The sequence below is a fragment of the Thermochaetoides thermophila genome, assembly GCF_000221225.1.
Source record: "Thermochaetoides thermophila DSM 1495 unplaced genomic scaffold scf7180000011821, whole genome shotgun sequence".
NCBI lineage: Eukaryota > Fungi > Ascomycota > Sordariomycetes > Sordariales > Chaetomiaceae > Thermochaetoides > Thermochaetoides thermophila.
Window position 1 is genome coordinate 1,369,452 of NW_006383037.1, and position 22,362 is coordinate 1,391,813.

A 22,362-nucleotide genomic window follows, 5' to 3' on the forward strand; every position below is an offset into this window, starting at 1 on the left:
TTGAAATTGCACAAGCTATGGCAGATCTGATAACGTAACGGAAGCACAGCTTTATTTCAATTTTTTTTTCGAGATCTAGTCGGCCCTGATCTTGCTGCCGATCTCCGAACATGAGTGTCTATCAGGTGATACGCTTCCTACACTAGATCCATTACTGCTGGAAAAGCTATGAAACGCATGCATAACAACCAGGGTTCATCATTAAATATGTTGGAGTCATGTACATTACATATACTGACAGTGAGAGTTTATGATACCATTGTGAGAGAAACGAAACCCCATTTTCAACCCGACATACCCAAAACCATTACCCTTTTCGTCCCAACCCCCATATCCGCCGTCGTCACACAGCAAGTTAAAACGGCTGTGGTTCTATCCGATGATCTCATCCGTCAATCTTTGGATCTTGCATAAGCCCTTCCATCCGTTCTTACTCACTCATCCCATGACTTTTGTTGAGAAAGGCGAGACCCCTCGCTTACCAGGCTTTATTCACCAAACGCGCAAGAGGGGCCTGACATCGAGAGGACTTGGCTAAGGCGATCGAGAGAAAGAAAAAAAAGGAAAGATAATATCTCCCATGCCAATCCTCTCTCAAGCTCACCAAAAGTCACTAACCGTATGCGCTCACCCCTCAACTAGTAGCATTCTTCGTCAACGCCACACCCAATCCCACACCCAGCGCAATAGCAATGCAAATCAGCAGCACAATGCCAAGGCACCACCACTTGAGCTTGCGCGCGCGCCGCGCGTGCTGCACACCCTTCTCGATTTGCACGTTGGCCTGGCCTAGGTGCTCGGTTGCTTCCTCGGCCTTGATGGCCACCTGGTCGAGAGTCTGGCCCTGCAACAGGACCTGCTCGTTTAGGATCTGGAGAAGGTCAAGGAGTTCCTCGATCGACCGCTCGATCTTGACCATATCGTTGTGCCGGGCGCGAACGGCGCCGAGGACCGCGTTGGCGTGGCCTAGGCGGTTGGTGCGTAGCTGTAGGGGTGATGTTAGCAAATGCTCGCCATAAAGTTAGAGAAAGTGAAGAGTGAGAGCTTACAGCCTGCTGGAAAATACCCTCATCATCCCAATCAGCGTCCACAGCCCTCTGAACCTCCTCCTCCGTAGCCTCCGGATTCACAATCCGATACTGCCTAGCAATCTGTTCGCGATACCTCTCCTTATACTGCTGCTCCTCCCGCAAAAACTTCTGGATCGTCTCCTTGAACTCATTGTTCAAGCTCTCCCACTGGCGCTTCTTGATCGCAAAACTGCCGTCCGTCGTGCGCTCGGCATCCGACTTGAGCGCCTGAATCTGCGAGCGGATGGAGGTATTCTGCACCTGTGTGTTGGCCACCAGCTGGTCGAGCTGTGCTCGGGGGCCGGTAGCAACGGTTGTGTCGCTGCTAGCCAGGGCTTGCTGGTGCAAAGAGGCAATCTGCTGGATTGCGCCAGTCAGGCTGCGGATGTCGTTGCGGACGGACTCGACGCGGGCGAGGAACTCGGTTGTTGAGAGGACGGAATCACCGGCTGCGGCCCGTTGTTGGGGTTGAGAGGAGGATCGGCCGGCGGAGGAGACTGGATCTAGCATGGAACCATATTGTTGTTGCTGCGCTGGTTGTGAAGAATACGGAGAATCGTAGGAAGAAATGTAGTGAGAGGGTTGCTGGCCGTATGGCTGCATCTCATGCTGCTCCTGGAATGCCCCGCGTTAGCAATCGTGGGGTCTCAATTGTGAGATCTGAGCGAGCGCAATGCCCATCGCCGGCAAACACAAAAGCAGGCATGGATCGCAATCCACCAAAATTCCTGGTGTCGCTGGCATTGACGTCGCCTGCCGTGGTAGTCATAATACGTACTGGTTGGCCATAGGCATATCCCGACTCTGCCGAGGGGCCTTGGGCATACGGATTGTATGACATCACTGCTGTCTCAAGGAGCTGTTAATTGACTTTTAAGGGAAGCCGTTGTTTTTCTTCTCCTATCCTCAAAGTGCTTCTAGAGGGAAACAGGTGAAGGTTGTGTGGTCCGGCTCTAAGTACAAAACCAGGAAACGGAAACGATGGATATGGTGTGAAAGAGCTGCAAGAAAGCAGCAGGCTCTGGCAAAGATCAATTTGAAATCACTGGCCGTCCTGTCGCGGCCTTGCCTGTCAGCTGCTTCGCCCTGCTGACAGAGAACCGGTTGGGCGGGTTGTGGCTGAGGATCGGCTTACTGGAAAGAGAGGGCAGGAAGCCGCAGGAGGAGGCGTCCGAGAGTTTCATGAACCTCTCAAAGGCCGAACCTTTGGCCCCCACTACGAAAGTGTTGCTGGTTCCACAGAAGGCTTTCAGAACCTGTGAGAGTCGAGACCGGGCAAGTTTTTGGAAGAAGAACCCTGTCGGCGATCCACTGGTGCGCAGCCGATCATTGCAAGGGGAGTGCTCAAAAGAATAACAGAGAAGTGAGACATGTGAAGGCGCTGCTGGCCATGAAGTTGTTGCTCGCCATTTGAGCCTGGTACACTACCTGACAAAACCTCAAATCTTGATAGCTTACGGTATACGTAATAGTCTGGTATCTTTTTCTCTGATTTACCCGTGCATGCAACTTCTAAACTGCATGCTGTTTGGGCAAGCAGAGCTATGGAGCAATACGAGGACTAAAATATCCTTCCGACCTGCTGTGTTGTGGCGCGATGGGATGGCGTCACCCAATGAGGCTGAGGACCAAGTGGGGTGGAGCTCTGGGTGAGCACCAAAGATGTGGGATCGCCAGGCACGGCTCTTTCAGGCTATCAGCCCCCGCAAAACGCGCCGTGCATCGCTGGAGAAGCACAGCCCGGTTTGCGTGGCCGTCTGCTGTCGGTCAGGTCTAAGGACCTGGGCCCGGACTGATGTGGCATACTGGCTGGTACTGCGCCATCTCGCTGACAGCGGTGTCCCTTGGCTCGGTTAACTACCGACATATCTGAGCTGTCTCCTGACCCGACCGTCCCCGAGTCGTATGCGACACGCGGTAGACATGGCGTGAGACCAGATCCGCGCGTGGTGGTCCGTCGTCCGGGACACGGGCGCCGGGGCCGACCACAACGGGCTTCATATAGCACAGTGGCCGGTAACGCCGGATGCGGTGGCCGCAACGGCATACTCGCTGCAGGAGTTTGCGATTCACGCGACGAATTCGGCGCTGTACTTTTCTGGGGTGAATGGGATGGATCCAAAGCATTGGCCGAATGTGTTAATGGTGGATTATATTGGGGTGACGCGGAAGGATAAATGGGCGTGGGATCAGCTGAGCACGGTTGTATACTCTAACGGTTGGATTGAATCTACATAGTGAGCGAGAATTGTGGTGTTGGGACGTAGAAGTCACCACTGTTGACGAGGGGGATGGTATAGAAGTCGAGAGAGGTCACCACCGTCCAGAATTGTACAAAACTGAGGACCACGAATCTTAGCGCTCCATAGGCACTCACCTTGCACTAGACAACCGCAAAAAATTATAGCATACTGTAAACATCAGTTCCTTGATTCCCCGAGTCGGCCGAGACCCAGGTCTTGGTAGAGCCCTTTGCGTATGTACACGTAATTTTTTCTTTTTTCAAATGATAATGTGAGAAAAGGCGGTATTTGGAGATGCATCGCAAAACACCCAGATGACCAGGGCCATGTTTGTTCAGCGGAGGTTCAGCTTTTTCGGGTAAGCTGCTCCCTCCCCTAAGGGGACCAAATGATATAGAGATGTAGAGAGGATACGCTTAGTTCGAGAAGGTTTTTGAGGGATGTGTATTGTCTGAAAGATGAAATGACATGGGTCACGAGCTGCTGCTGCCGGAAGAATAGCCAAATGCTCAAGGCAAGGAGTTAGAATTTTGTGATAGCATCCTGCCTTACATTGCTAATCTCCAAGTTGAAGACGCAATCACGTAGGTATATCGTCCACCACTTGCCACACCTCCCGAAGCTACGTACCACGACTCTCTAGCACTCATCAGGCACATGCTCAGCGTGAGTAGGCGGCCGCGCATGCCAAGTATCTAACATATGGTCTTAAAAGCTTGAGCGTTCGACTCTCTGGTCATCCATCCTGCACCGCACTTGCTTAGAAAGAGGTGTCCCTCTTTTTTTGTGCACAACGAGTCCTGGTACTAAGGTCTCGTCTGGAGTAAGACCCTGGCAAGGGTTTTCGTGGCCGGTCTCCTCTTAAGGAGCTGGCCAATGAGCATTTTGCTATGACAACTTGCTAAAAACGCTTAGGTGATTGCTAGTCTGCACAGTACCCTGAGTGATAGATACCTTTCGCTTAAGTTTTATCGAATATTAATATGGGTAAGCCCTTCCTTCATGTATTTTTTTTAACGATCAACAAGGGTGACATGCGGTAAGAGCGGAGCCAGGCACAAAGGACTAAATTATAAGCAAAGAGGGAGAACATCCCGTCTGGCCAGCCGTTAGTTGATCCTGTCGGGGAACTCATCCTTCCGTCAGGGCTCATAAACATTGTTACTGTCACTGCGTGCACATCGGCGAGGGAGGTCAGAACGTGCATGCATTGGGGCCATGGATATGGTTAGGTTTCAAGAGCGGTTAGACATTATGGGCGGTTCGGGGCCAACCAACTGACCGAAGCCCTCTAAAACCAAAGCTCTGAACCATGATTTAGGTCCTCCAGCTTGTAAATGTCGGTGTTAGATGGCCAAGGGCTGGGTGTCCAGCTGTGACTCGAGTCCAGGTTCATTGGATCGTAGACCCGCCTGTCAATAGAAGTCGGCTCATGTTGACCCTCTGCTCGGGAGCCATCATTGCGCTTGAAAGAGACATGGACGAGACGCTTTCATTTGTATGATATGATCTCACACAGAGCTATGATGCTGGAAAGGAATTGTTATTTAGCGATTAAAGATCCAAATGCATCGTGAGAGCTATACTGAGGAACCTGCCATGATCTTTTATATGACTTGCAGGGATCACCTCCAGTCTGTTCCTAGTTGTGCCGGAGCATAGTGTTCCACAGTGTTTGTAGGATAATGTCTGCGGGAAAAAGAGAGACGGGCCAGCGGGACAGCCTCCAGGAGGACCAGAAGGTCCAAAAGACCAAGGCCAGTGCGAGGCGAGGCCTTGTGATAGTTTTTGGTTCTTCTAGCTCCTTTTCTTTGTTTTGTGACTCTTTGTAATACTCGTTGGGCATGCTTTCATTGTAATCGTTGGCGGAGTCGTCCTCCACTTGCTGTTCATTGTCTTTTTCTTGCTTATCGAAAAATCTCTCGTTGGACTTTTCGTCAATAAGAGGAGGAATTTGATTAGTCTAGTTTGAGATATTGATAAGTAGGGAGCACCTCTTTCTGATCAGTCAGAAAGGCACAAGGACTTTATCCCTATCAAAGGCATGGGTGTGCACTTGGTCACGCACCTGCTCCGGGAAAATGGGGTGACCCACGCTATATGGTTCAGCCTGATAGGTATGGTCCAAATTAACAGTCTTTATTTTTCCTTCAAAGTCTAAAATTGCCACTATGTATCTCATCCTTCCCTCTTTCTTTTGCCCAAGATACTTCTCTCATGCTCTCCGAGATAATAGGCTCTTTGACCGACCTGTTTATGCTCGTCTGCAACATGCTTCATCCACGCCTCTCTGCCTTCGATGACAACTCGTTCATTTCTTTGTCTCTGGCACTCAGAATTGTCAATGTGCTCTAGAGAAGATCTGTGTGTTCTCTGTTGGTGTGATAAGAAAAACCACTCCCGGGATAAAACATCCTCGTGCATAGTAAGCGGTGGGCAGATATTTCGTTTTACATCTTCTCTTTGCTAGGTTTGTCCAGGAAGTTTAGTGTTGGCGGATATGGCGTATACGGCAGACCGTGAAACTGGTGAATCTAGCTGCTCCAGTGCGTTGAATTCTTGATCATGCACGTTTGACCGTCCTGTTGACATCGAGGATATGGAAAAGCTTCGTCGAGTAGTCCTTTTTCAAAGTGTCTTCGCTGGTTATGCTTTGTTAATTCACGCTGTGCAGACTCCTCGTTGCAAAGTAAACATGTCCATTTGGCTATTTTGCTCGTAGGTATCGGCTTTTCGGTCTTTGTGTCAAACTCCTTGAAGAGGTCGTCCAATGTTATCTTCAACTCATTCACATGTTCCCTTAGGTACAGTGAAGGAAAGTTATGAATGATATGAGCTCGTTGTTGGCTCACGATATTGCTGTTCTGAAGGAATTACCCAATGCGCGCAGCTTGAATCGAATGGCTCGGTGACGTATGCTTATATAGTTTTGAAGATTCATATAAGTTATTTTGTGGATCTCAAATAGCTTAGCAATATCTGGAGGAATGCCACTAGTCCAATATTAGTCCCACCTATTCTATTGATCAGATTTGACCATCGGATAACAGAGCTTCAACAAACTTCATATAGCCATTCTCTGCAGCCAACTCAGCGGTGTTTGGCCATAATTGTCTTGCTGTTCTGGGTCAACGCGGCCATCAGATAACAGAGCTTCAACAACCTCCGTATGGCCAAGGGCTGTAGCCCAACTCAGCGGTGTTCGGCCTTCCTTGTCTTGTCGGTCTGGATCAATATCCTTGGCACGCATAAGGAGTACCTTAACTAAATTGTTGAGCCAATAGGCACCAGCTATGTGAAATGCATTCTGAGATGACATCAACCTACTGAATAGTCCTGAGAATGCTTTCTAATCTTTGAAAAAATGTCACAAAGTTGTACTACCACACTGACCCATTCTGGATTTATCAACAAGTCAAGCAGCTGAGGGGTGCAGAAGGAACAGGCAGATGCATGATGTCCCCAGTAGTTAACCGAATAGGTGAGGAGAGGTTTTCAAGTCGTTCACGCACCTCTTCATGTGGCATGACAGGACCACCGGAAAAGTCTTTGAACGAAAGGTATGATACGCGTGCATTTGCAATATCGCGGTGGGTGGGTGTTGGAAACCACCGAGTCAAAGTATTCTGGAAATATTCTCGAACTGTGTAGTCAACAAGTCGAATGATTTCGCTTTCTTTGTCGATAACAAAGAACTCGCAATCTGCCGAAAATATGCCTTCGGCATCAGGAATTATGGCTTCATCAAGCTTGTCCTCACTATCCTTGACAGCCCCATGTATAGTGAACCTCTATCGTTTTGAGAGAACGCTTGGCACAGATGATCTAGGATAGTATATGGTTGGCAAGCTCCTTGTGATTAGCCGGTTGCCGATTGACTCGCTCCATTGCGTCGTTATATGCCTGGTGTAATAGGGCAAGCTTTGGCTCTTTTTCTTGAGAGTTGTTGCAAAGCTTGTTCAATGTTTTTTACGGATACGCTTTGCGCTAACTTTATTCTTTAAGGACTCTAAGAAGAGGTGAGCAAGTAGGAACCTGATTTTGCGAAAAACCATATGCTCAATTGAATCAATAATCCATGGTTTGTAGAACACTATAACTTACATGCCATCTGCGACACTGGCAACACTACTAATGATCTTATGTCGAAGGTCTAGGTTATCTGAGACCGAGTGCCAATTGGTCATCTGATTGCGCATGTATCGCTTGATGTCGTCCTTTTGAGCCACGATCTCAATGAAAGAGTGCCAGTCATATGCTTCCGCAATGTCAGGCATAGGGTGGGATGTGGTCAGGAGGTTGATCTTAGTTCCTCTGGATTGAAGGTGTAGGTGCGTTTCAATGAACTTTGAATGAACATTGTTGGTCATTTGCCAATCGTCCAGCACATCAAAAACAACAAAGATCCCGTCCCTGTACGTTGCTGCAACAGCATGGAACATCTTCACGAGATCGCTCAACGATGGCTGTGATATATGCTTCTTGTGTTGAGTATAGGCATCCATGACTGCTGGTAGCGGTGAAAACTCATTCCTGAGTAGTTGCTTTATGAGGTTGGCAACGAGCTGCCCCACGGTTTGGTCGTCTACGTGCCAGAAGTTACAGTATAGGTATGCGATACCAATGTCATGGTTCCTCCAGTTCTGTTGGAGATAATGGATGACGATCGATACAAGGATATTCTTCCCAGCACCTGGTATGCCGGGGAAAAACAGAGTCACACACTTCCTTGACAGCCTGGTGGACTGATTAGCTTGAGGAAAAATATAGGAATGGGACAGGTATGAAGGAAACAAGGACTATACCATGCCTGAAAGTAAGGGGATTCTAGGAACCATTGTCCTGTGCCTTCTTCTCTTTGGCGTAGAAAATCAGCTTGTTGTGTCGAATAGTCTTCTTTGGACAGGGAAGAGAGCCAGTTGATAATCTTTGTATCTTTTTGTTCTTATGGAACAGATGTCAGCTCAAGATCGGCTACAAGACGATTACTTGCAAACATGGTAGATCAAAGTTCGGACAAACTTTGCTTGCTGACTTTACGGGGACCAGTATTGATAACACTAAAATTCTGCCCAATCTGGATACCAGTACCCTTTAGGTTTCTAAAATGAAACGTCTTAGACAGTGAGAGCTTTTCGATTATTTTCGCTTTTCACCCCCGAGCCCTATGTTCTGGCATTGGGTCAAAGCACGATATTTGTGGATTTTCCCCTAGGTTGGAAAGAAGCAGGACCTTGAAAGTCGCTCTGGTCTAGTTGGATGTATTATCAATATTGACGGAAGAAAGCACAGTGAAAAGAGGAATAAGGAAAGATAGTTATGTAGAAAGCTCGCTCGTATAACAAAGACTTTTGCATAGAGGAGATCTAACATGAACAAGACGAGAACATCTTAGCTCTAACGCGAACAGGATACAAGGATGCCTTTGGGGACGATACAACCAGAAGGCCGTTCAAACCATATATGCCTAACCAACCTGACATAATGATAGTGCGGGTATGAGGGTGAGCCATAGGCTCATCATGCTACACATCCGCGAGAGTTCTTTTACAGTTGTGCAACTCAAACTATGCTCTGATTAGCAATAGAAGCGCTGGAACTGCAGACCCCATAAACCTACTGGCTTGGCTTGCCCAATACCTATGAGTTACAAGGCTTCTATCCAACCCCCAGAAGGACGCATAGCTCGTTATGTCGGAGTGGTAACTGCTGTTCGAGGCCCAGCATATATAGTCCTGTGTCACAATGTTACCTGCCTGCTCTAGAACTTGATGTTGTAAGGAAAGTCGCGGAAAGGGCACTGCGTGAATAGATGAAGTTGGCGACCTACAAAAGAGCTAGGTTGGTCTGGAATACCTGCCTATCTAACTAGTTGGACGGGATGAATCGCTGTGGATCAGGTCGGGATGATCATGGCGATTGTGAGCCAGGCTGCCATCACAGCCGGTACCGATATAATTTGGACACTGCAGTGAATCCAATCAGCAAACACACGATATTGTTGTGAAAAAGCTACGTTGGGGATCTCTGTCCTTCAATATCAAAAAATAATAATTGAAAATATACTGTGTTACTATGTTGTACCTCACACAATTTTTAATGGAAGATTGAAAATGACCCATGCCACTTAACACTAAGCACCAAGGTACCCTCCGTTTGGGATCCGCTTAGGCTGTTCCAACATATAAAGATGCGATTAGCTTCATAGATGCTATCGTTCGACCGTGACTGACTGAGATCTATACCTTTCTCTGTTTCCTTTTTTCCCGACATTCTCCAGCCTGCCCACTTAGATGAGTAACCTTACACAATACTCCAAACTCCATACCACCCCAAACTCGCGAAATCCATGATCCATTGCATTACCTCAGTTGAGAGCTATCATGCTTGCTCGTAGATTGGTCCCGGGCTTGCATATATCCCATTGTCCCACGAATGCCTTTGAGTCTTGAATAACCACGCCCTGCACCAGCTTGTCCCCTCAGAAATAGTTCTTTTTCCTGCCGGTGCGAGTGTATTGGCTCAAATGCCACTCAACATCCGCATCCTTGTTCTCCAGAGTGCCCATGGTGATAGAAAATGGCCGCATGGTGAAGCGCGGGCCGACCTCGCTCAGTTCAACAGAGTTGTAGTTCGTCCGGACATAAACATGATGCCGCACCTCGATGCAGTCGTCCTGGTTCACGAACGTAATAACGCGGTTTCCTGACTTCGCGTTGTTGGTGGGATCGCGGGGAGGGAACAGGTGCTTTAGGATCTTGACCACACGCTGGCCGAGGGGTGTCCTGAAGCCCTCGAAGATCAGATGAGGGTAGCTTTCGCTGACCGTGCCCTTGATGGACTTGGGAATATCGGCGCGAAGAACGACGTTGTGAAGAGAAGCCATCAGGGTTGGGCCATGCGGGAAGTGGCTGATGGTAATGGCTGTCGGAGTACCACGGTGCTCGTGAAGAAGAATAATATCGCTGAGGCGTTCCCTTTGAGCGGACATGACGAGGTCAGGGAGGATGAGGTTACCACGGTTTAACCGGATTGCTGTCGGGAACATCAACCTAATCTCCTTCGAGAAGGCCATTAACCTAGAACTGGGGTCTCTGGATGTCGTTACCAGCACTCTCGGATCTAAAGAATACGGTCAGCGATAGTCTAGACTCCACACAAAAACGTAGGATGTCCGTACCAACAATGCCCGACAGCTCTGAGTACTCGTCGTCGATGTCAATTTCGCCCTGCTCCTTGGCAATATCCCGAGACACATCGTAGTCGAAGTCCTTCCGCAGTTCCTTATCGTTCGCAATTTTGGGATCCAGAGGCTTGCCAGACGCAAGCGCCGCCCTCAACTTGGCGCGCTTTTCTGCGATCTCAGCATCGCGCAGGAGGAGGGCGCGGCGGTAGAGATAATCTCTCCTTTGGCGGGCTTGTTTGCGCTGGAAATTCTGTCAGTTGAGTTTCCATGTAGGAGACATCGATGCGACCGCTTACAAGCATCTTGTTGTGTATGAAACAAAGGGTATGGGATACAATGTCCAAATCTGGGCGTTGCTAGGTGCTGTAAGAGGCTGCTTGAAAAAAAAATGGCCGGCCGCAAGGCTGAAGCTACAGGGATCTTTAGCGTTGAAAGTGGGGCTCCCACAGCAGGCGGGGCGTGTGGCAGCCTGTCCTGTCTATGATCACGGCAGCAGGGAGAAGCACAGACCATTAAGCTAGGTTTTCACCGACAAGCGTCTCCGCCACTTTCCACTTTCAGCAGCCGATCGACTCCATCCACGCCTGGCCCACGGCTGGGAACCACTGATGCACCACGGCGGCCAAAAAATCAAAGACAAAACCAACCCGCTGAGGACCAACGACCACAGCACCCCGCGCAGCATCGCCAGAATTACCCCAGCGAAGCCCTTAAGTCGCGCTGACTGACTCCGGCGAGCTCTCAGCCGCTTCAACCGCTGCCAGCGATGATGTGACAGTTTTTTCTCCCACAATCCTCTTCTCTACTCTCTTATAGACTCTGCGCTGTCCCGCGACCACCTCAGCCGCGCGGGTTCTGACTCTAGATTGTTTACCCCTTTTTCATCGTATATCTGCGACCATCCTAGTGGTGAAGCCCTCAGGTTAGCATCGCCCTTGTGTCCCTCTACATCCATCCGAAAACAGTCCCTTTCAAAGCCTGTTCCGGCTGTCGGACGCCCTTCGCCTCGACTTCCCTGCCTCGATGCGTCTTTCCCAAGATACCCCCCCTCAGCTTTGCCTATCTTGATAGCCTGTCTCTTCTCCTCAAACTCATCCCATCTATTTCAACCAGCCATCTGACACGGTTTTCTTTACACTTAGGGTGTCGCTGCCTCTCCTAATTTAAACTGCGCCATGGAGGGTGCTTTTACTCACCTAGGAAACCACCTTGTTTCCGACTCGGCTGCGGCTATCAAAGCCGGGGGCTCTGACGAGCTGTCTAACCTCGATCCGGACGAGCACCTTCTTTATGGCGTGCATGGCGGACGGGGCGGTGGTGCTCGCACCGGTCTGAGTAGTGCCAGGCGCCGCCAGGACGACGACGACAACGATACCGAAGTCCTGGATGACGATGACGACGAGAGCCTGGCTAGTGTCCCGGTTGAGGGCATGAAGGGACTCAAGCTTAAGAAGGAGGAGGAGAAAGAACTGCCCCCTCATGCTTGCGCGTGAGTACATCTGCTGCTCTTGCTTCTAGCTTCGTGTATGCTGACTCACGAGTCCAACAGATACTGCGGTATCCACTCTCCTGCCAGCGTCGTGAAGTGTCTCACTTGCGAAAAGTGGTTCTGCAGTGCCCGTGGCAATTCCAGCTCTTCGCATATTATCAACCACTTGGTGCGCGCCCGCCACAAGGAAGTCCAGCTCCACCCACAGTCGTCCCTGGGTGACACGATTCTCGAATGCTACAACTGCGGTACCAAGAATGTCTTCCTCCTCGGTTTCATTCCTGCCAAGTCCGATACCGTGGTTGTGCTCCTGTGTCGTCAACCTTGCGCTGCGAGCACATCGGCCAAGGACATGAGCTGGGATGTTTCGAGATGGCAGCCCCTTATTGAGGACCGATCCTTCCTCCCCTGGCTTGTCCAGCCCCCTACCGACGCCGAGCAACTTCGGGCACGTCACCTTACCCCTCCGATGATTGCAAAGCTCGAGGAAATGTGGAAAGAGAGTCCCAATGCGACCGTCGCTGATTTGGAAAAGAATAATGGCGTCGATGACGAACCGCATCCGGTGCTGCTCAAGTACGAGGACCCGTATCACTACCAAAATATCTTTGGCCCGCTCGTCAAGATGGAGTCCGACTATGACAGGAAGCTGAAGGAGGCTCAGTCGGAGGACAATCTCCAGGTTCGCTGGGATATGGGCCTGAACAACAAGCACTTGGTCAGCTTTATCCTTCCGAAGATTGAGTCCGGAGACGTCAAGCTCGCCGTTGGCGACGAGATGCGTCTCAAGTACAAGGGCGACCTCCGTCCCTACTGGGAGGGCGTGGGCTACGTTATCAAGATCCCTAACAACCAGTCCGACGAGGTCACTCTCGAATTACGCAAGTCACCGAACGACAAGTCTGTGCCAACCGACGTTACGACCTGCTTCTCGGCCGACTATGTCTGGAAGGCCACCTCATATGACCGCATGCAGGCTGCAATGAAGACCTTTGCCGTCGACGAAATGAGCGTTTCAGGCTACATTTTCCACAAGCTTCTCGGCCACGAAGTGGCAGTCGCTCCTATGAAGACACAGCTGCCTAAGAAGTTCCATGTGCCTGGCCTTCCGGAGCTGAACCACAGTCAGATTACAGCCATCAAGACGGTGCTCTCAACTCCGCTGAGCCTAATCCAAGGTCCTCCGGGCACGGGAAAGACAGTTACCTCGGCCACCATTATCTATCATTTGTGCAAGATGAACAACAGCCAAGTGCTGGTCTGCGCACCATCCAACGTTGCCGTTGACCAGCTTTGCGAGCGTATCCATCGTACCGGCCTGAAAGTCGTCCGTCTGACGGCCAAGTCTCGAGAGGATGTTGAGTCGTCGGTGAAGTTCCTGGCATTGCATGAACAAGTGCGTATGCACACTGGCAACCCGGATCTCCGCAAGCTTGCGCAGTTGAAGGCCGAAGTTGGCGAACTGTCGTCACAGGATGAGAAGAAGCTCAAGCAGTTGACGCGCCAAGCTGAACGGGAGATCCTTGCCAATGCGGACGTTGTGTGCTGTACCTGCGTCGGCGCTGGCGACCCGCGCCTGGCCAAGATGAAATTCCGGAACGTACTGATCGACGAATCTACGCAGTCGGCTGAGCCTGAGTGCATGATTCCTCTTGTCTTGGGTTGCAAGCAGGCAGTTTTGGTCGGCGATCACAAGCAGCTCGGCCCCGTCATCATGAACAAGAAGGCCGCCAAGGCTGGCCTGAACCAGTCTCTCTTCGAGCGCTTGGTAAAGCTCAACCTGACGCCGATCCGCTTGAACGTCCAGTACCGAATGCACCCATGCTTGTCCGAATTCCCTTCGAACATGTTCTATGAGGGTTCTCTCCAGAACGGCGTTACCCATGCGGAGCGCATCCGTAAGGATGTCGACTTCCCCTGGCCGGTCGCCGATATGCCCATGATGTTTTGGTCAAATCTGGGAAGTGAGGAGATTTCGGCTTCGGGTACGTCGTATCTGAATCGTACTGAAGCGGCGAATGTCGAGAAGGTTGTAACCCGCTTCTTCAAGGCGGGCGTCAAGCCTAGCGACATCGGTGTGATCACGCCGTATGAGGGCCAGCGTAGCTACATCGTTAGCACCATGCAGAATACGGGCACCTTTAAGAAGGAGTGGTATAAGGAGGTCGAGGTTGCCTCTGTGGATGCCTTCCAGGGCCGTGAGAAGGACTACATCGTGCTTTCTTGCGTCCGGTCAAACGACAATCAGGGCATCGGTTTCCTCTCGGATCCCCGCCGTCTCAACGTCGCGCTCACTCGCGCCAAGTATGGTCTGGTCATCATCGGCAATCCCAAGGTGCTTGCCAAGCACGAGCTCTGGCATCATCTTCTCGTGCACTTCAAAGACCGTAAGTGCCTGGTTGAAGGCCCGCTCAACAACTTGCAGACATCACTGCTACAGTTCCCTAAACCCAAGACGGCCTATCGCCAGCCCCGCTGGCAGCAACAGCAACAACAGCAGCAGCACGTTGCCGGTGGTTATCCCAATGGTCGTTATGGAGGCATGAACGGTTCTGTCCGTGACTACGAAACTGGCTCAATGGTCTCGTATATCCCTGATGACGTCTCTTCCATCCACAGCTCTGCCCTCGGCGGCGTCGGCCTTAGCTCGGCCTACCCACACATTTTCTCCAACTTCCATCCTGACCAGTGGCCCGGTCTTCCCGGCGTCCACGCGGGCGGCCGTCCTGGCACCAAAGGCCGTGGCCGCGGCGCAGAGAGTGTGGCTGGCGAGAGTGTCGCCCCTAGCGAATACACAGATGCCGGCGCCAGCGTTATCGGCGGTAAGGGCGTCGGCCAGGGCGGTGCTAGCTTAGGTGCCGGTCTTACTGAGACGGTACACACAGCTCGCCCTGCTTCATACAGCCAGAGCGATCGGCTGAAGCAGTATGTTGAGACGGGCGGTCGTATGGGTGTTGGCAATGGGTATGGTCGGCGGTATGATGACGATGAGAAAAGTGTCAGCACCGCATTTGCGAGCCAGATCGGCTCGGGGTTTGACTGAACGGTTTTTGCCGGGGAGGACAGGTTCTTCTTGATCCTTTTCAGGGGGCCTTGTTTTCTCACACTTGTTTTTTTGGGTCATTCCTCCTGCATAATGGCGAAGGACGGGTACGGAGAGATGCCTAGACAAGTGGATCATCCATCCTCTGGACAAGCAAAGAAGCGGTCTGTCCCGGTTTGCATGCCTCAATTGCCGTTCTGAATAGCTCGGTAGAGCGTACATGTGCAGATCGGGTTTGCAGCAGATCAGTGAGGATTTCTGGCCTGACCAGGAAGTGTTCGGTAGTTGCTCCCTCCCTGTTTCGAAGGTAGCACATCCGAGCAAGACGACACAGCTTAACTCGGAGGCTTACTGCTAACAAAGGCCTTCCGCGATGCTTCGGATCTCTACCGCTACGTCGTCGTTATGCCCGTATATACGAAGCGCTCAATCAATCCTGCGCCACCGTCGGTCCACCGGAGTCATGGCAAACGAAGCATCTCGCTTTTAAAGAGAGGGAAGGATTTTATTTGACTTATGGCTGTTTGCCATTGACGTGGAAACATAGCCATTACCTGCCTGGAGGAGAGCAAGCTGGTATCAGGTGATTGAGAAGTTCATAAGTGGCATTCCACAGTCAAGGAATCGGTGTCACTCTTCCTCTTGCCTCACATAGCTTTCAACGGCCGCCTCAGGTATGGACATATGGATGGATGGATTGAGATGTGGGTTGGTAATGGATAAGGGAAGTTTTTCATACAATCCTTATTCCAAGGAGATGATTTTGAGGATAGAGGATGCGGTGATGCCACTCATGCTCATTCCATTGTTTTCCATGCTTGATGCAGACAAGCGTTCAGCGTTTTCGCTTCGTTGACAAACAGGGAGAGGAGAAGGCGCTGATTTATTCTATGTAAATTTTCCTGCTTTACTTAGAGTTACTCGGCCGTTTTCTTCTCCCGTTTAGTCTGAATGGCTCTTCCTTCAGTCACTCGTTTTCTGGAGGCAGCCTAGATGTTTTACTTTTTGAGAGTTGATTGAAACAGAATGGACAGACCCAGCTGAGAAAAGTAGAGCAGAACAGAGAATAGCACTTCATTCTTTTCACAGATGGCTCGGTCAGGTGGCGCTGCGAGGTGAGTTGTGCATTTTGTTAGCTTGTATCCAGCAATGTAAGGTTGATGCAGGGTCGGAGGTTGGGTCGGAGACGTCCCCGCTGCGAGACCCGTGGCGAGGCCGCCCGGGTCAAGGTGTCGCGGGAAGACCAGACTTACCTCACCTGTGGCTTGATGTTCAGCTACGGTGGATCTCTTGAAGAGTTCGGCAGTAGCTTTGCAATCTCCGTATATGGCTATCTCCCCTAGTACTTGGAAGCGCTCGTTTCCCAGCAGAAAGGTTTTGAAGAGAGCGACGTTCTCAGGAAAGCTCCAAGAGAAGGCAGTCCGGTGTCCTGGGCTCGCCGAGGTGAAACATTCTCGCTGGCGGCCTCGTCTTAGCGCGCGACTCCTGAGTGGACAACGTCAGCAGCGCTTAATGCCTTAGCGAGCCCTCATGCTTTTCGAGGTTCTGGTGCTGCAGTGGTTTTGTTGGATTTTAATGCAGTCCTTTGCTCTCGATGGCGAGTGGATGCCACGAACATTTAACCAACTGGTCAGATACGTGAATAAGTCACTGCTTTGCTTTGTTCTCTACTCTAGTGGCTGGGTTGAGCTTGCATTGCTATTGGTGCCCAAATTCTCCAGCTTCCAGGCGGGATGAGAATTTGATTTTGAGGATGGCAATCTGGGACTTTGAAGTTTAAGCATTTATCTTTTCTACGGATTACACGCTATTCGACTTCCGTTCGGGTAACACGGCCCTGGGCACTGCCACCACGGCGCTGCGCGCTCGACGTCATCTTGCAGCTTCAGGACGAGACAAACAGTTGGCATCTTTAAGATTTGTGCAGGTTGTTCATTTGGTTGTCGCCGAGGATATAGATATTGGACGGAAGTGACCCTACTCAGGTTCTTTATCCTCCATTCATCCCTTGCGACCAACTCCAACTTCAACCGACTCATTGTGAAAGCCGGCTGGGGTCGGACATCACTAGGGAAGTTCCACCAGCCTTCTCTTTATTCACCACCATTTTACATCACTTTTTTTCCGCTCCATCAACCATCAACCTACCGGCAGAACACAAATTACAATGACGTCAGCTTCAAAGAGCTCCACCTCTAACGGAGCCGCAGCCGCTCCCAAACCAACAACATCAGGCCAGCACTCAAGAAAAGCCTCGGAACCGACTTCAGCACAGACCCCTTCATCGAGACTAACTTCGAGACCAACATCCCGACCGGCCTCGTCAGGCACCGGCACACCTTCAAGATGTTCCTGTGCCTGTGACAGACCCGACAGCCGGGAGGATGAATTGGCCAACGTCAACAACGAGTTGCCGTCGTTGGAACTCATCCGCCAGATTGACAACTACCAGGTCCTCGATCAAGATGGAAAGGCACACAGCTTCCGGAGTTTGTACACCGGGAAGCATGTCGCGAGGCGGGTGCTGATCATCTTTGTTCGTCACTTCTTCTGCGGTGTAAGTCCCACTCTGGCTCTCAAGCCCCGCTATCTCGAACAATGCAGGTTAACTTCGGTCCCAGAACTGCCAAAACTACCTCCGCACGCTCTCCGCCTCTATCACTAGCGAAGCTCTCCTCTCTCTCCCTCTGACAACCTTCATCTGTGTTGTCGGCTGCGGCGATCCATCCCTCATCAAAATGTATGCCGACGCCACTGGCTGTCCCTTCCCCATTTACACCGATCCCTCACGCCGCCTCTACGAGGCGCTCGGAATGGGCCGCACCCTCGCGCTGGGCGAGCGCCCCGCCTACATGCAGCAGCATCTGCTAGTAAGCAGCGCCGCGTCCGTTCTGCAGGGCCTGAAGCAATTGGGCAAGGGGAAAGTCCATAAAGGGGGTGATGCGAAGCAGGTGGGAGGAGAGTTTCTGTTTGAGCCAAAGTCACTTGTTGATGCGGTGAGGAAGAATGGGAATGTGCTGGGCGCAGTGGCAAGTCCGGTGGAAGGGTTGCCGAGGGATGTGTTGTTTTCTCAACCGGGAGATGAAATGAAGAAAGGAGGAGGGGAAAGGCCTGGATCGAGGAGGGAGGAGGCTAGTTTGGATGGGAAGTTTGAGCCAGATGGAGATGGCGAGGATAAGGTTGTTACATGGTGCCATCGGATGCGGAATACCAGGGATCATGCTGAGATTCCGGAGTTGATGGAGGTGTTGGGGCTAGAGGGGTATGGGCAACCGAGTGAGGATGAGGAGAGGTGGAGGAAGGCTTTGACCACGAGGAAAGGGAAGGGGATGAGTCTTGCTGGGCAGATGGGGCTGATTAAAGGGTTGAGGACTGGAGAGTGGAAGGATGAGAATGGTGTTAAAAAGAAAGAGGACGTGGTTACGAAAGAGTCAGAGACAGTCCCTTTGAATGAAAAAGCGGAAAAAGCGTCAGCATAAGGAGGGTCTGTTTTTCAGTTTCATAATGATAACCATTTCTTGCCCACAATGGCGTTCGGGTTATTATCGAGTCAATTATTCAGGGTTCTCAGTCTGGCATGAACACAAAGATACCAATCAGAATGAAATATACACCTGGTTTACATGCTCTGAGATAGGTTTATATCTCAGTCTGGTGACATGAATAGAATCTAGGTTATTTTGAGCATTTTAGGTCCTACAATGTTATCTGTTGTTTATCTTGATCAAGACCCATCTCCTGTGCGAGGATGAAACAAGAGAGGCAATATATACCAGTGATCCTATTGAGGAGTAATCTTTATGACGGACTATTATCTCTCTCCTTTCATAAGCGTACAAGCATAGGATTAGGTGAGGACATAAGAATTTCACCGACCTGCTCCTTCCATGAGTCTCAGGGGTATTGTTAAAAATACCATACAATCAGGTGTTACTTGACTTTCTTGGAACACGACTAGGCAGCACTCATTGATTTTTCAATCGAGTAGCAATTTTTGGCTCTCACTTGTTTGTTGCTTATCGAAGTGGGATTGTTTGACGTTTTGATCCTCTTTCGTCTATTTGTCGATGTTAACTCGAAGCATGTTGACAAGGAAGGGCCACAACAATCCATCTGGTATGCGTCCTTCCCAGGACAAACTCGACATGGAAGAGCCATGGGTAAAGAGAATTCGTCCAATCAGGTCCTGGAACAAGAAAAAGGAGACGACCGAACCTCGGACAAACAAGCTGCAGCCGGGTCGTCTTCCTTCTCCAAGAGACACAACCACCAGCAGCACGGACAATCCAAGCTCCTCATCAATTCCTTCTTATCCAGGGCAAAGAAAGGGCCCATCCCTTCGAGACCGTCTAATCGTTCCTCCGAAGCATCGGAATCCTTCCGCCCGGCATGAAGACAAGAAACCGCGCAAGGTCAGCATTGCTCCCCTTTTCCAACGCATCGAGGCCGCCTTCGAGGCAGGTCCGGCTCCTTCCACGTCCAGCTATGCGAAGACTCGGGATCAGAGAGGGCGGTCCCCTTCTCTGACCCCTGATGATCTGTTGAAGCAACTCAAGGGTAGGTAGCTCACTTTTTTACTCAAGAATCCGACTGACTCGTATTTAGAACACTATTTCCAAACGGCTACAACACTCCACGAGCAAGCTCTCATGCGGCTGGACCTCGCTCAGCAGAACCTCTCTCACAAACTCACCCAAGCCCTCAACGGAGACGAGGAATTTCTCGTCCATGCTGAACAGCACATCGAGCGGCTGGCCATTCCACTCGATGAGTTCATGATACAGTCCGAAAAGAGGAGAAAAACGACTATTCAAGACTCTGGTACTGGCACAGGGAGCAGCGACAATGCCGAGAACGGTGACGGAGAGAGGAATGTGGAGCTGAAGACTGTGTGTGAGTTGGTTGCTGATGCAACGGAACAAACCAGAGCGTTTGAGAAGGAGATGGAGGAGTTGTGGAGGGAGTGGGTAGTTGCAGAAAAGGAGGCCAGAAGGTTGATGAGGAGGGTTGGAGAGCCAGGAGCAGGAAGTGAAGGGGGGGAACTGCTCAAGCGGTATACTGCAGCGGTTGAGAAGGAGATCGCTAAGGCTGAGGAAGAGGTTACTGATCTGGGGGGGGAAGCAGTGAAGATGATGAAGGAGATCGAGAAGGTAAGTTTGCATGATTGGGTGCTTATGAAATTTGATAGGCTGACAATCCTCAGGACTTTCGGAAGGCGACGCTGCCGGACTTGCATCTGTTCTTTCAATCTATCGAGGAACTGTAGGATTGTGGCGGACTGTTGCTTTGATGTAAGGAGAACTTGCTCCATATATTGAAATCTTGGCAAGATGGGCTCAAACCGTGCTGCTAAAGTCAAAATAAACAGTTAACGCCACTTGAAGCAGTAAATGAGAGATTATATGCATGTCAATCCAACTCTATGGAGTGTATGCTAATGACCCATGGGTAACCAAAACCAAAAAACGCCACCCAGAACCCCAACCCCATTTTACGCGACACGACTAACAATCAGGCAAGCGGCTCAACCGGTGTTACGCTACTCCGCTATGCAACCAACGCCATACAAAGCATCTCTACTGCTGTTCCTCAACAACAACACCCCACGGGTGCTGCTCCTTGCCGTACATGATATTGGCCATCCACTGCTTGATCTTGGCCGTGTACTCGCCGACATCTCCCTGAGCCATTGGGATGTGAACATCGACATCGCGGTGGCGGATCTGGGAAACGGGGCAGATGAAGAACTGGGCGCTGTTAGCATCTTGCTCACAAAACCTCGTTTTTTCCACAAAAAAAAAACTTACGGCAGTGCCAGCAGCGAAAGCCTCGACAATACGGCCCTCCTTGTGAGCCTGAATGACCTCATCGATGGTATATTTGCGCTCAACAACCTCCAGTTCATCCGCAAGCCTCTCCTTGGCCAGCTGAACCACGCTTCTCCGAGTGACACCGTCCAAAATGAGCTTATCATCGAGCGGCGCGGTAATTAACTGAGTCTTGCCCTCGGGAGTCTTCCACACCAGGAAGAAGTTGCTAGCACCGGCCTCAGTGCAGTAGCCCTCCTTACCGTACAGCCATAAAATCTGGGTGAAGCCACGCTCCTTCGCCTCGTTCGTCGCCAGCAGGCTTGGGCCGTAGTTGGCGCCGACCTTGGCGTAGCCGAAGCCGCCCACCCACGCACGAACCATGTCTTCCGGATTGGTGTGCAGCTTCATGCCGCCCTTAGGGCTATCCATGCGCGGCATGAAGGAGGCTGTGATAAAGAGCAGCGCCTCCTTGGGCGTCTGCACACCGAGCTGCGGCTGAGTGCCGATGATGGCTGGGCGCAAGTACAAGAACGAGCCTGGGCGGGAAGCGGGCAGCCACTTTGGTCCGTCAATGGACATGAGCATGATGATGAGCTTCTCCAGCTCGGCAGGATCGAAGCCGGGCAGGGAGATGCGCAGCGTCGACATGAGCATGCGCTTGCAGTTCAGATCCGGCCGGAACAGCCGCAGCTTGCCGTCGAAGCCGCGGAAGGCCTTGAGACCCTCGAAGCACTCAGTCGCGTAGTGCAGCACCGAGGCCGTGGGCATCAGGGTCAGGGGTCCGTACGGCTTCAGCTCAGGCGCGGACCAGCCGGTCGAGGAATTCCAGGAGACGGTGATCATGTGGTCAGTGCAGACGGTCTCGTTGCCGGAGCACGCAGTGGCTTCGTCCGGGACGGGGCGAGCGGCAGGGTCAGCGCGGGTAATGATCAATTTGGATGCGTCCAGGGGAGCCAGGGAGCTGCCGTTGCCGGTGCCATTGGCGCTGCCGTTGGAGAGAGCGGGCTGCTCGGCGATCTTGTGCTCAAGAGCAGTCGCGGCGAGGTCCTCGGCGGGGCGCTTCTGGGGGATCATGGTGACGGTTGTCTCTAAGAGATCGGGGTTATATTTTAAGATAGGTTGGACGGTTGGTTGAAGCTGGAATAAAGATGCGGCCGACACCAGGCAATGGCCTCTTCTGATCACTGGGAACAACTGGAAGAGAGAAAGGAAGGCAACAGTCACGGGGACCGGGGGCCGGCCACTTCTTAAGAAGCTCGCCAGAATGGACCTGGGGTCTTCTGGGGCCGTGTTTGCTCGGCGGCCGATTGGTCAATGGGGACATGCCGCGCCGCCCCCGGCTTTTTGGGTGGGCTAGCCGGACTCCATCAATATCGTCTCGTCTACGGCAGGGCGTAGGGATCATAAAAAATTCGTTTCTTCGCTTGAGACGAGGCCTATCACACATTGTAACGCTGCAGCCACACAGCCCACGCAGAGAGATAGCAGCGGAAGCACCGCCGGGATCGCCGGGCCTGTGGA

At 51.3% G+C, this 22,362-nt stretch overlaps 5 protein-coding genes across 5 annotated transcripts; 2 read left to right on the plus strand and 3 right to left on the minus strand.

The window, feature by feature from the left end:
* Positions 1-634: 634 nt before the first annotated feature.
* Positions 635-1,911, minus strand: CTHT_0062890 (uncharacterized protein; the record flags this gene model as incomplete). Its single annotated transcript, XM_006696534.1, has 3 exons — positions 635-985; positions 1,050-1,685; positions 1,849-1,911. 3 exons carry the CDS (start codon positions 1,909-1,911, stop codon positions 635-637), a joined length of 1,050 nt encoding a protein of 349 aa, XP_006696597.1.
* A 7,883-nt stretch (positions 1,912-9,794) lies between these two features.
* On the minus strand, positions 9,795-10,801 carry CTHT_0062900 (putative U3 small nucleolar ribonucleoprotein; the record flags this gene model as incomplete). The annotated part of the gene is made up of 3 exons (XM_006696535.1): positions 9,795-10,435; positions 10,494-10,740; positions 10,796-10,801. 3 exons carry the CDS (start codon positions 10,799-10,801, stop codon positions 9,795-9,797), a joined length of 894 nt encoding a protein of 297 aa, XP_006696598.1.
* An 873-nt stretch (positions 10,802-11,674) lies between these two features.
* On the plus strand, positions 11,675-15,031 carry CTHT_0062910 (eliminates the production of nonsense-containing-like protein; the record flags this gene model as incomplete). Its single annotated transcript, XM_006696536.1, has 2 exons — positions 11,675-11,988; positions 12,049-15,031. The coding sequence occupies 2 exons, from the start codon at positions 11,675-11,677 to the stop codon at positions 15,029-15,031; spliced, it is 3,297 nt and encodes a 1,098-aa protein (XP_006696599.1).
* A 2,167-nt stretch (positions 15,032-17,198) lies between these two features.
* On the plus strand, positions 17,199-20,297 carry CTHT_0062920 (uncharacterized protein; the record flags this gene model as incomplete). Its single annotated transcript, XM_006696537.1, has 5 exons — positions 17,199-17,588; positions 17,653-18,427; positions 19,349-19,588; positions 19,637-20,181; positions 20,235-20,297. The coding sequence occupies 5 exons, from the start codon at positions 17,199-17,201 to the stop codon at positions 20,295-20,297; spliced, it is 2,013 nt and encodes a 670-aa protein (XP_006696600.1).
* Positions 20,298-20,607: 310 nt separating this feature from the next.
* CTHT_0062930 (uncharacterized protein) lies at positions 20,608-21,915 on the minus strand (the record flags this gene model as incomplete). The annotated part of the gene is made up of 2 exons (XM_006696538.1): positions 20,608-20,778; positions 20,839-21,915. 2 exons carry the CDS (start codon positions 21,913-21,915, stop codon positions 20,608-20,610), a joined length of 1,248 nt encoding a protein of 415 aa, XP_006696601.1.
* Positions 21,916-22,362: the final 447 nt, after the last annotated feature.